The sequence below is a fragment of the Schistocerca americana genome, chromosome 8 (assembly GCF_021461395.2).
Source record: "Schistocerca americana isolate TAMUIC-IGC-003095 chromosome 8, iqSchAmer2.1, whole genome shotgun sequence".
Lineage (NCBI taxonomy): Eukaryota > Metazoa > Arthropoda > Insecta > Orthoptera > Acrididae > Schistocerca > Schistocerca americana.
Genome location: NC_060126.1, coordinates 352,035,548 through 352,047,985, shown reverse-complemented (window position 1 = coordinate 352,047,985; position 12,438 = coordinate 352,035,548). Strand labels below are relative to the sequence as shown.

Below are 12,438 nucleotides of genomic sequence, written 5' to 3'. Positions count from 1 at the left end.
CATGATTACAATACAAGACAAAAATCAGACTTTCATATGGTGAGCAGACGATTGAATCTAACAACAAATACCCCATTCATTAAGGGAGCAATATTTTATAATTCTCTGCCAAACAACCTGAAACAGCTTTTTGGTAGAATTTTTAAAAACGAGTTAAAAAAATGGCTTGTATTGAAGTGCCCATACAGTATGGTACTGACATGATTTGACCTCAGGAATGCTATATTAAATATACTTCAATGATATTTTACTTAGTAGCATGTAATCTATTTATATTGTGTATCAATAATCTGAATGTAATTATTATAACATTTCCCGTGCATGTTAAATACATGTTTCGAGCTGTAAGGTAAATAAATAAATAAATAAAAAGAGACGAGATCCTTCAACCTTTTGTTGAGCCCTCTGCTGGTGCCACAGGTGGGTTCCTTCTGGTGGATGATAACACTTGTCCCCACAGAGTTGCACTGGTGGACAACATGCCTGAAGCTGAGGGAACTAAACAAATGCAGTGGCCAGCTTGTTCTCCGGACTTAAGCCCGATTGAGCATGTCTAGGATGCACTTGGCAGATGCATTTCAACTAGACCAACACCTCCCACAATGGTAGCAGAGCTGGATATTGCACTCATGGAAGAATGGCCAAATATCCCTCAAGAGCTGATTGATAACCTCATACTGTGCATGCCATGCAGATGTGCAACTGTACTGGCCATCTGAGGTGATCACACACCATATTAGAGGGCAGCGAGAATGACTGTTTCACTATTATGGTAGCCCCATGGTGCCTTGCTCCACGTAAACACCACCTAAACCTCAAGTAAAGAGTTGAGACAGCAAAATATCGTACTGTGTCACACACAAATTACAACTGTAACCGATATCTGAATAAAATACATTACCGTAAGTCTATTGTGTATAACATCTCACCTGATTGTTTTGAGCAGTGTATAAATAACTTATCTTTCACCAGATCACATGACTCAAAAGCAAAACAGTTATTACTAAAAAAATAATGAACAAGGTTACTTTGTTAATCTCATTGACAACAATGGCTATATATTAAATATAGTCTGACTACTATTCGGCAGGCAGCAGTGCTGGTCAGGAGGAAAAATTATGCAAGATCCTCTTTTCCTGTCCTTGCTGCTTTACCAAAACTTTCCCTGCCAGTCTTACTATTAAGTGGTAACCTACATAAATTAGTACATTATATTAATTAATAACTGCAATATCAGACACAAGCACAATTGTTTCCTAAATGATTTGAATGACATTTTTCCTTTACTACGTTGCAGCAGTCTAAATTCGATTTCATATTACTTGCTACAAACATACCACATTTGAAGGTGACCATCTCTATCCTGTGCATTCACAGATGCAGGATATTTCAGTTTGACATTCATACTACAGTAGCTGATCAGTGTTAGTTGCACACATTCATGAATTGTCAGCATTGGAAGACAAACAATAAAATATTCCCCCTCTCACTTCTATTAACCCCGCAGCGGTCGCGCTACTACATACCTCTAACCTCTCTTCCTCCGACATAAGCATCAACTTTACTTAGCTCATGGCCGAATTCACCATGTCAATGAAGCACATCTCAAAACATCACTGCCTCTGGAAGTAGTTTTGTTTGTTGCTGAGTAAGAAAAACACATACTTAAGAAGCTCTTAATATTAGCTGAAGTTTTTGGACTCTGCTGTTGGTTACTACAACCATATTCTTATAAAACACAGCTGAGAACCACATGCTGCATGAAAACTTTATTTGAATCGCTTGCGGCCTGCGGGGGACTGTTTGACAACAACTGTTCCAATGTATCTGTATGAGGAGAAAAAAAAAATAGTGAGAGAGCTCTGGTTTGTAAGGGAAAAAAGAACACCACCTTTCAAAAAAACAACGCAAACGCCAACAGAAGCGTTTAGCAATGTTGGAACATCTGCCCCATTTTCCCAGATTTGGCTCCCTCAGACTCTCACCTCTTACCAAAATGAAATCTTCCTTGCATTTTTCACCCAGAGGAGACTGCAATTGTAGACTAACATTTTGCAATAGTTCCAGTGGAACATTACAGAGATACAATTATGTCACCGTAGCACTGCTGAATGAAGCGCACTGATGTTAAAGATGGCTATGTTTAAAAATAAAAGGTTTTTGGAACATAAATCTTGAATTTCACTGTCAGGCCACTGTACTTTTCAGACTACCCTTGTATTCTACTTGTCTTTGAAGTTTATTTCAGTCAATGCTCACAAACACGTTAAGCTGCTATATTCATTTCAACAATCTAATCATTACCAGTTACCCACAAATATTTCTGGCTGTGTGTGTGTGTGTGTGTGTGTGTGTGTGTGTGTGTGTGTGTGTGTGAGAGAGAGAGAGAGAGAGAGAGAGAGAGAGAGAGAGAGAGAATGTTCTTTCTACCTTGGTAGAGTGCCTCCTCTTCCTCATTATGCTGCAGTGCCCTGTAGCGTTCTTCATCACAGAGCTGTTCCACACGACGCTCTGCTTCTGACATGCCTAAAGCTGCATCATAGCCACCTGGTGGAGGTTCATACAGCTTCAGATCCATGAGAGCCCCACGACCATCATACCTGGGATTGTAAATCATCACAATTTCATCCAACACATCCGCTAATTATTTATTAGGAGACATGTGAATACAAAGAACGGAGGAAGTTAAGGGCTACCAATAGCACGATGGTTTGTAAAGCACTGCTTTCCTTTACATATTACATGAAAAATCATTTGTATGGAGGAGCAACAAAATCTGCGTAACTCATTGTAGAACAGAATAAATGTCAATATTCTAATTACTACACATGATGACAACAAAGAACATGAAGCATAGTTTCTCTTTCTTAAAGTAAAAGTGCAGAACCAGGAATGTTAAAGAGTTGTCTATAACCACACAAAATTGGTGGGATATACAGTGGAACTTCAATTTAACGTTTTTTGCGAATCTAGACATAAATTCGTAGCCCCTGTGAAAAACCCTTAAGATCAATGCCAAAAATTCCCCGATTTTACATTTCTTCCTACCAGGGTTTACCTCCATTATAAGTTCTTATTTGAAGTCTTGCTTGATTTTGTCCATTTTCTTCCTATTGACATTTGATGTGACTGAACAAGTTGTAATTGGCTCGAAAGACAGATGGTTCGCACCATGGGTGACAGCGGAATTAAGGGAATGTTTTAGGCTGTCGTACAGAGAGGAGATGAGAGAGAGGAAATGCCGACATAATCCAAAGTGTTGGCAACATAATTTGCAACATTTAGCTTAACTGCACCATTTTGATACAACTGCTAGGTTGCAGCGGTAATGGAAAAACAAGACAGTCGACGCAAAGTGTTCCAGACTGAGCAAATACGTGACGAAGGGCCCCACCCGCCACCTATCCTTGCACCACTTTCTATCTCATCGTTTTGCATGTACTGTATTCAGCAACAATATCAATTGTCAAATTCAAACACAAAGTCTTGAAGAATATGGTCGGTCATAACCAAGGAGACGTCACCCATTTCTGGCTAGTGAACTCTTATTGGCTGGTGACTTATTAAGTCACCCAATAGCCAGTGGAACCAGCACACCACACTAACACATGTGAAATGAGCTCACCTACTGGCTGTGTGGAGAGAGGGCATGGCCCTTCAGTGACAGGTAGGGGTGAAAGCATTTTGAAGTGCTGAAAATATACTTTACATGCAGATGATGTGCTACACAGAAATAGAACAAGGGTTTGGCGATTGCATGTTTTAAAGACTTTCATTTTGAAATCTGACATGATACAGTTGCAACAACAACATAAACTACTCGTGTATATACTTAGCATCACACACTGCAGATCATAAAGATTGGCAACAGTGATACAGGGCATGAAGTGAAACTGTAGCATCTGAGCTCGCTTTCAAAATTTCATTTTACACAGTGTACAGAAATTCACTGAGCCCACTTCTAATAAGCTTGTAATATCAACTGAGGAAGTAAACTTATTTTTTCACGTCTCTGTTTCACTAATCAAGTGGTGAGCATATGAAGTACAGCTCATAAGAAAAGCGTTAAACAATAATAAAAATGGTGGCAAAGCATGTAATTAAGCAGATGTCCGCATTTACAGTTACTGTTTAGACACTTCGCTGCTGTGGTGTTCTTGGTTTAATTCATCATGTTCATCAACTTTTGCCTTTTTTCTGAGTTAGTACAAAGGATGATCTCAAAAAAACACGTGTTTTGAATGTTTAATCTGTAGTTGTGGCATGTCAGAAAACATGCTCAATTACCTTGTACCCACATACCAATTTCAATTTTTTGACGAGTTTTTTTACTTTCTGTTGCACATCTATGATTTTTTTTTTAAGAACTGATGAAATCCATTACCACAAATTATTGTATAAATATTGTATTGTACACTTAATTTACTTCGTTTACACAGATTTAATTGGAGAGGACTGCAATTCTTAATCCTATATGCCAATTGCATGTGTTTTTGTTCATATTTTGGGTTTTTTCCCTCGATTCTGCATTTTCCTCAATTTTATGTTTTTTTAGTCTGGACTGCAGAAAATCGTAAAGTAGGGGTTTCACTGTAATCCTTCGTATCAGCTTTTCACTCATTGTGACACAATACAAATCTGTTACCATTATTGGAGCTAAAATTTTGCTCTGCAAAAAACTCAAGGAAATTGTTTCACTCTAAGAATACGGCCACTGTACACCTAAATCCAACCTACATCACCCTGACCCACAGACAATATTAACGAAGAAGGTGGGTACAGTACCTAAAGTCAAAATTTTGCTCCAGGCTTTCCAAACTATGACGTGATATTCCTAATATGCTCCTCAGAGATGGGTCAACTGGAGCATTCAGTACTAAAAATTGGCTTTGACCTGTCACGTATGATGTCGTACGAAAACAGTGTTTTTCCTCATTATGTCAAGTTTCACAATTGTGGAAAGCTCCTGACAATTGTCAAAATTTCTCCTTTTCTTACCTGTTCCATTCGCAGATGGAGCGGGAGAGAAGCTATTGTCTATATACCTATATGTTAGCCCCAATTTCTTTTATCTTACCTTCATTGTCCTTATGTGGATTACACGTTAGCGACAGTAGAATTGTTCCGCAGTCAGCTTCAAATACCAGTTCTCTAAATTTTCTCAATAGTGTTCCTCGAAAAGAATGTTGTCTTCCCTACGGGAGGGGCGTCCATTTGAGTTCCCAAAGCACCTCCTCAATACTTGCATGTTGTTCAAACCCATCGGTAACAAACATAGCAGCCTGTCTCCAAACTGATTCGATGTCTTCCTTTAATCCAACCTGGTGCAGATCCGAAACAATCTAGCAGTACTCAAGAACAGCTCACAGTAGTGTCCTATATGTAGCCTTCTTTACAGATGAAACACACTTTCCTAAAATTCGTCCAATAAACCAAATTTGCCCATTTGCCTTCCCTACTGTAATCCTCACATGCTTGTTCCATTTCTTATTACTCTGCTATGTTATGCCCAGATATTTAAACAATGTGACTGTGTCAAGCAGACACTATTAATGCCATATCTGAACTTCATGGGTTTGTTTTCTGTACTCACCCCCATTAACTTACATATTTCTACATTTCGGTCCAGCTGTCATTCATCCCACCAGATGAAAATTTTATATAAATGATCTTGTATCATTCTATAGTCATTATTCTTCAACAACTTCCCGGACAAGCGTTGATTTTACTTGATGCTATCAGGATCATTTCCTGTGGTGGTCTGTCCGATGTGGACACACGTTTGACATATCTAGACTGGCAAAATGAAGTACCATTTACCTGATGCATTACTGTTGTTATCGCTCACTTGTGTGGTTTTGTGGCCATGAGACCAGTGTCGGTGAATGTTCAGTTACAAATTGGTTTTAGCTTGTCACAAAATGTTTTCAGCATTTATCAAGTACAGAGGGCACATAGGTAGACATGGGCTGGCTGTGAAAGTAAAATAGTGAGCATTTGCGAAATAAGTATGGGAAGTGCAAGAAATTTGTGGGTACCTAAGTGCTGTGAATTATTGTTTCAGGAGGTGGGAGTTCTGAGGCTGTTTTCAGGGTAAATGGGGAAAGTACGAAGAGAGTATTTGCTGGGTTAGATCTAACTAATGAGTTCATTCAGGAGTGGTTCACTAATATTCCAGATTATTTTGCTTCATATAGCGATTTGGAGAAAAGACAATATAATCAATTAACTGTAAATCATAGACTACAATTCAGAAAGTAAGAGACTGGGACATGTACTTCCACTATTGTATTAGGAACATTGGGTGTCATATCCATTTGAGGATCCTTGTATGCTCACTTAGTTGAGTACTGTTTGCCTAATAGATATTGTGTGTTTTGATGTTTCCTAACACTCACAGAGAAAAAGTTCAGTCCAAACGTTGGTTGTTGAATTGGAAGGGGGGAAGGGGGAGGGGGGAAGTAGCTGGTGTCGGTTTGCTGTTTTAGTTTGGGATCTGGATATGATGTGGTAGTGTAGTTTCTTTGTTTTTCTGTTGGGAGTGGGGAGAGGTTTTAGGAGGGATGGAAGACAGACACAAAGCAAGAAGTTTTATGAATGAGATTTTCACTCTGCAGCGGAGGGTGTGCTGATATGAAACTTCCTGGCAGATTAAAACTGTGTGCCCGACCGAGACTCGAACTCGGGACCTTTGCCTTTCGCGGGCAAGTGCTCTACCATCTGAGCTACCGAAGCACGACTCACGCCCGGTACTCACAGCTTTACTTCTGCCAGTATCACGTCTCCTACCTTCCAAACTTTACAGAAGCTCTTCTGCGAACCTTGCAGAACTAGCACTCCTGAAAGAAAGGATATAGCGGAGATATGGCTTAGCCACAGCCTGGGGGAGACGTGATACTGGCAGAAGTAAAGCTGTGAGTACCGGGCGTGAGTCGTGCTTCGGTAGCTCAGATGGTAGAGCACTTGCCCGCGAAGGCAAAGGTCCCGAGTTCGAGTCTCGATCGGGCACACAGTTTTAATCTGCCAGGAAGTTTTATGTTTTTTAGTATTTTTGTTCCATCTGTTTTCTCTTTATCTGAATAGGAATGTTTGTAACTTGATTTCAGTGTGTTTGGTGGGTGGTAGGAGGGTATAGTTTCTTTTTTTAGGGAGCAGGGGAGATAAGGTAGAGATTTTTTTTTGGGGGGGGGGGGGGGGGGGAAATTCGATGTAGCACATTCTTTATGGTTGCATTCTTTGTTTTTTTTTTTCTTTTTAGTTTGTTTACTGAGGGGTGTATTATGGTTTCCTGTTTTTCCGATTTTTTGCGTGAATGCATGTTTTGACAAGTAAGTACATTAAAATTAGTTCTTGGACTTTTTGCACTGAAGTTAATGATAGCAGATGCACAATCACACTGGTGTGTTATTTGGCTCCTTTGTGAATATTGTTGTTGATGAGTATCATGGAGATGAGTTTAGCCATGTAAAAAATAGGGAATAACTATATCTGTATAACTTTGTAAAGGGTTTATGTTTTGGATTATCGTTTTGTCATTCCCCAGATTATTCGGATACTGCTGCTATGTCTTTCCATTACTTCCATTTGGCAGGAACATTATGCAATAAGAAACTATTTTAATATGACTGACATTACTGTTAATACCTACTTTACTTACTGAAATTAATATTGTATGTAACTCGCACTACACACACTGCAATGAAAACTAGACAGAGAATCTCTGAGAACACCTGATTCGATGTAAACAATGGCATGAGCAGTAAAAGTAATGTGTAGGCTAAGTCGAGAAAAGGGGGCTTAAGATTGAATCTTTAGAACTCAAAAAATTTGTAGTATGTAACCACAGTGTCCATTAAATCCTCCATACACAACAAACAACTTTCATTTGTCACTGGTGGAATCACAAAAACTGAGCTTGTAAACAATGAAACAAATTGACACCGACCGTGAATGTGCTGTCTATATATCAAACAAGTGTAACTTAGGTAACTAGAAATTTTAAATTAGGGAGATGATCGCTTGGCAATAATTCATATAAATTTCAGGAATTTTTGGGCTATCACCCACAACCTGTAGATGAATTACATTAATTTTTATAAGACACTTGGGAGCTATTTGATGCTTCTTACAGAAGTTCCCTTTCATTGTGACATCAACTGTGATATATGTTCACAATGAAATTTTTGTTTACTGAAGTTGGGGTTACTTGCAGCAGCTTTTGGCTACTATGTGATATTAGGTCCTCCTGAATTTTGGTCATGATGATAGATCTGTAGCATAACAAGAGGTCTACGTTACACTGAAAAGCGATAATTTGGTTGAGAGTTGGGAAAGCGAATGAATGTGAATGCCACATAAAGGCTGCGGCAACAGACTGAACAGCAGTGTAGCCTAATGTTTACCCTCATGCTGTATTTAAACTTACTTTACCACATTTAATGCACTTTGCACCATGAAAACTAAAACCACAAGGCAAATTCAGAAACACATTTAAACTAAAACCATAAGGTAAATTTAGAAACACATATCAGACAATGGACATGTCGCCAACAAATATTCTAATGTATATTATGTTCATATATCATACATAAATCACTAAAAATGCAAGGGGGTTCAGTACATAGCTTTTACCCTTGTGAAACACTTATGGCCAGCCTCATGAAATTTCTGGCATTTATTTTGACTTTAGAGATTGACTATACTGATGAAAACATCAAAACAGTCTATCAAGCAACATGTTACAGCACCCCTGTACATAATCACTGTTTCGGCACTAAGTTGACTGACTAAAAACAAAAATTAAGCATTTGGTAGTCTGTCTACTGTATGCCCTATATCGCTTTTAATGACATACATAGTGAACACCACCAGGACGAAATGACAAATTGTACTTCATTCACAGTCAAAGATATGGGTCTCTGTGATGAAATGTCAAACCACGAAAACAAGGGAATGTCAAGCAAAGTGAAGGAAGAATTAAAAGCTAGAAATTGCAGCCTAAAAACAGTCAAATGTAAGATACCATTACGTAAGAAATTTTACTCCCTGAAAGAATGCACAGTCTACTTCTCTGGAATGCCAGAAGACTGGATTCTGGGGAAATAAACCTTAAAAAGATATGCAAGCTACACACATCATTTGAGAAGACAGTGACAGAGGGATTACTACTCTGTGATCTAGAATCTATATCTAATTCTAGATCTTTATTTTACAGGTCTGTCTTGATCATATAATTTTTTTACATTTCACTATGACCGGTTTCGGCTGGTGCCATCTTCAGATCATAAAATATTCTGATGTAGTATCAATGTCAAACTAAACATCTATGTACATAGTAAGTGCACTTACTATGTACCTAAATGTTTAGTGCACTTACTATGTACCTAAATGTTTAGTTTGACGTTGATAGTACATCAAAATACTTTATGATCTGAAGATGGAAGATGGCAGTAGCCGAAACCAGTCATTGTGAAATGTAAAAAATTTGTGTGATCAAGACGGACCTGTAAAATAGCCAAAAATATGATCTGACGAAGGCATTCTCAGAACAGGAAATTAATGAACTCAACAGGTAATTTTTTTTGTTTAATCCCTGAATAAAAACTCCACACCAATATATACACAAAGCAACAAACACGACAATACATATAAATAACATCTCCCTCCAAAAATACAATTAAAGCAACAGGGCAACTGCAGGAAATTGGGGGTTTTAGGGTGAGGACAAGCTAGCTTAAAAACACGATCACAAAAAGAATTACAACATTCCACTACACCAACAAAAATCTGCAGGACTAGAACTATTCCCTTGACCTATATAGGTCAGCCACAGGTGACAATACCAAAACAGCAACACCTACAACTAAAACTACGAAAATTGGAATCTGACACTACCCTTCACCTCTATAGGTCAACCACAGATGAGGATACCATAACACCAAAACCTACAACTACGAAAATGGGAATCTGTCATTTCCGGTGACCTATATAGGCCTAGGTCAACCACAACTGATATCAAAAAATAAACACCTATAGCTACGAAAAATAAAACAAAAACCACAAGCACAACATCAAAAATCCAGAAACCAAACATACCTACATAAATCAAAACACATTCAATACGACATAAATTTACAAAACATCACAACTCCGGGGTGGGGGGGGGGGGGGGTGGTAGGGAGGGAGGAGGGGAGGGGGGGAGGGGGGGACGACCAATTACTTACGTCCAGCAAATTCCGGCACTGCAAACTAGATCGGCCACCCCGACCCCAACACCCTCACCACACACACACACACACACACACACACACACACACACACACACACACACAGATTATATATATTTATATTAAACGTTTTATCACATTAAAAACAACAAAACAATAACATGCCAATAACAAACAAATAACACCAAACCCATAAGCAAAAAAAAATTGTAACTCGTTGAAAAAGACTTCCAGACACTGTCGTCAACGACTTCACGCATGAAACACCAAGCCTCAACTAAACCCAATACAACACATTATACTAAGCACATACACACGCAGCACCAGGGGGCACCATCAAACACAGCAAGACGAAATCTACAAACACAACCAACTCATAACAGTGTGCCGTAATGTCACACGCTACAAAACCCTTACGGGTCAAAACAGACGGGTGGAATAGGACGTTTCTATTCGCCCAAAAAGGACGATTAAAGTCTAATTATCGATATACGTTCATTGGTATTGGTACACAATGAAACTTCTTCGATGACAACAAACCACAACTGTTTCTTCTAATCTTACGAGTACTCATCTACCTTATTTCTTTTGAAACCACTATCATTAATAGGTTTCAAACCACGTGAAAACAAATAACAACAACCTTTTGCACTTGAGTAAGATATCGGGTACTCGTAATGGGGAAACTAGTTCCAATGACACGAAAAATGCTTGACATTCATAAACCATTTCCCTAAGTTTGTTGTTCACGTTTACCATTATCGACCGGAGCGAAAACAAAACTTATCCTGGCCAGATAGTCAATAAAAAGTAAAAGTCAGGATCTAATTAAAAAAGGAGGTAACGTTCACTCAATTTGTTTCTTCTGCATAAAACACATCGGTGACTAGCTACTCACTGTGCAGACAACATTAAGTCCTTTTACTGATGACACTAATATCAAAGGTAATTGTAACAAACACGCCAGCAAACAAGTCTATAATTTCCTAATCAGAAACTGTTCTATTTACAATATTTTATTAGTGTTCCTACCTGTCGATTTTCAGCGATTCATCTCCCATCCATGGTATCAAATGTTTCCCTTGATCAATAAAAAGTGCCTTTTCATCATCACGAAACAATTTACACGAATATCCGAACACAAGAAGTTCTTCATCCTCTTCTTTTTTCCGAAGAATACCGGATTCACTAATACTCCAACCTCCCCTTTTAGCAGCCATCTTTACAGATTCAAGTCCAAAATACTGCAATCCCCAATGCAACCAATGTAGTCAGAGATTTTTAACCAGTGCGATGTAATCTCCTTGCTTTGAGAATAGCAGAAACTGGTTAGAAAATGGGCGATTTGTAGCCTGTAATTTTAGCGATCGAAATTAAAATTACGATATCGAAGGATTTCATTTAATATTTTCTGATCAGCCTGCTTCGTACGACCAATTATTAATATCGATACGTAATAACATAAAGAAAATAAACTTAAAACGAGGGAGCAAGCGCTATCGACGAGAGATTAGCGAAACGCGGGTCATTCGAATCTTGGAAGTTCTGTAATGCAGGATGAGTCTTTCAAAGAACAAGACAGCAACCAGCCACTATTGACAAAGCTATTTATTTACGCAAATAGCGCCGTAACTGGTTTCGAACCTGCAGATTCATATCCAGACGGCTGTTCACAAAAATTTACATATGTTATTGGCTGTTTATTCCCCCCAATAAAATTAAGCGCGATTTTCGCTGTAAGTAAAATATTGCTACAACCATTCAGTCCTAAATATTTGTTTATATTGTGTTCGAGCGTTATGAAGGGTAGCTACGTTAAAATAGATCGTTTTCAATGTCGTCTTTTACCATAGATTATCACCATCCAAAGGCTCTTTCACCACAAAGGGGAATAAAGAGCCAAAACTTATAAAAACTTCAACAGACATGAATCTTGTGAGCAGGCGTGCGAGGCCAATTGACACTAGCTGTCACGTCACGTTCCGTCGAAACATAAAACAGTGCATTTCAAGTGGCGGCATCGATGCTGGCCGTCACGTCATGTCACGGCAAACCACCGTCAAGAAAGTTTTGACGGCCGACGTCATCGTCCGTAGTTTATCACATGACTCCCTAGCAAATTTCTGACGCCTGTCTTTCCTACCCATACACACTACACGGCAATGCGGCTCTTGTAATGCTCTCATCCATCATACTTGGTTTCGTCATGCCT

The 12,438-nt window shown here is 38.8% G+C and overlaps 1 protein-coding gene across 2 annotated transcripts in view; it reads right to left on the bottom strand.

Moving 5' to 3' along the window:
* Window positions 1-11,538, bottom strand: part of LOC124545413 (splicing factor, suppressor of white-apricot homolog) — a 162,098-nt gene extending 150,560 nt beyond the window's left edge. Inside the window, exons 1-2 of one of the 2 annotated variants that reach the window (XM_047124331.1) lie at window positions 11,259-11,538; window positions 2,431-2,600 (exon numbers count right to left, since the gene is read on the bottom strand). In XM_047124331.1, the coding sequence (XP_046980287.1) occupies window positions 2,431-2,600; window positions 11,259-11,446 (358 nt within the window). In that variant the 5' untranslated portion in view covers window positions 11,447-11,538. The remainder of the gene's footprint in view (window positions 1-2,430; window positions 2,601-11,258) is intronic. The other variant, XM_047124332.1, reaches the window with a different exon arrangement.
* Between the last annotated feature and the right edge of the window lie 900 nt (window positions 11,539-12,438).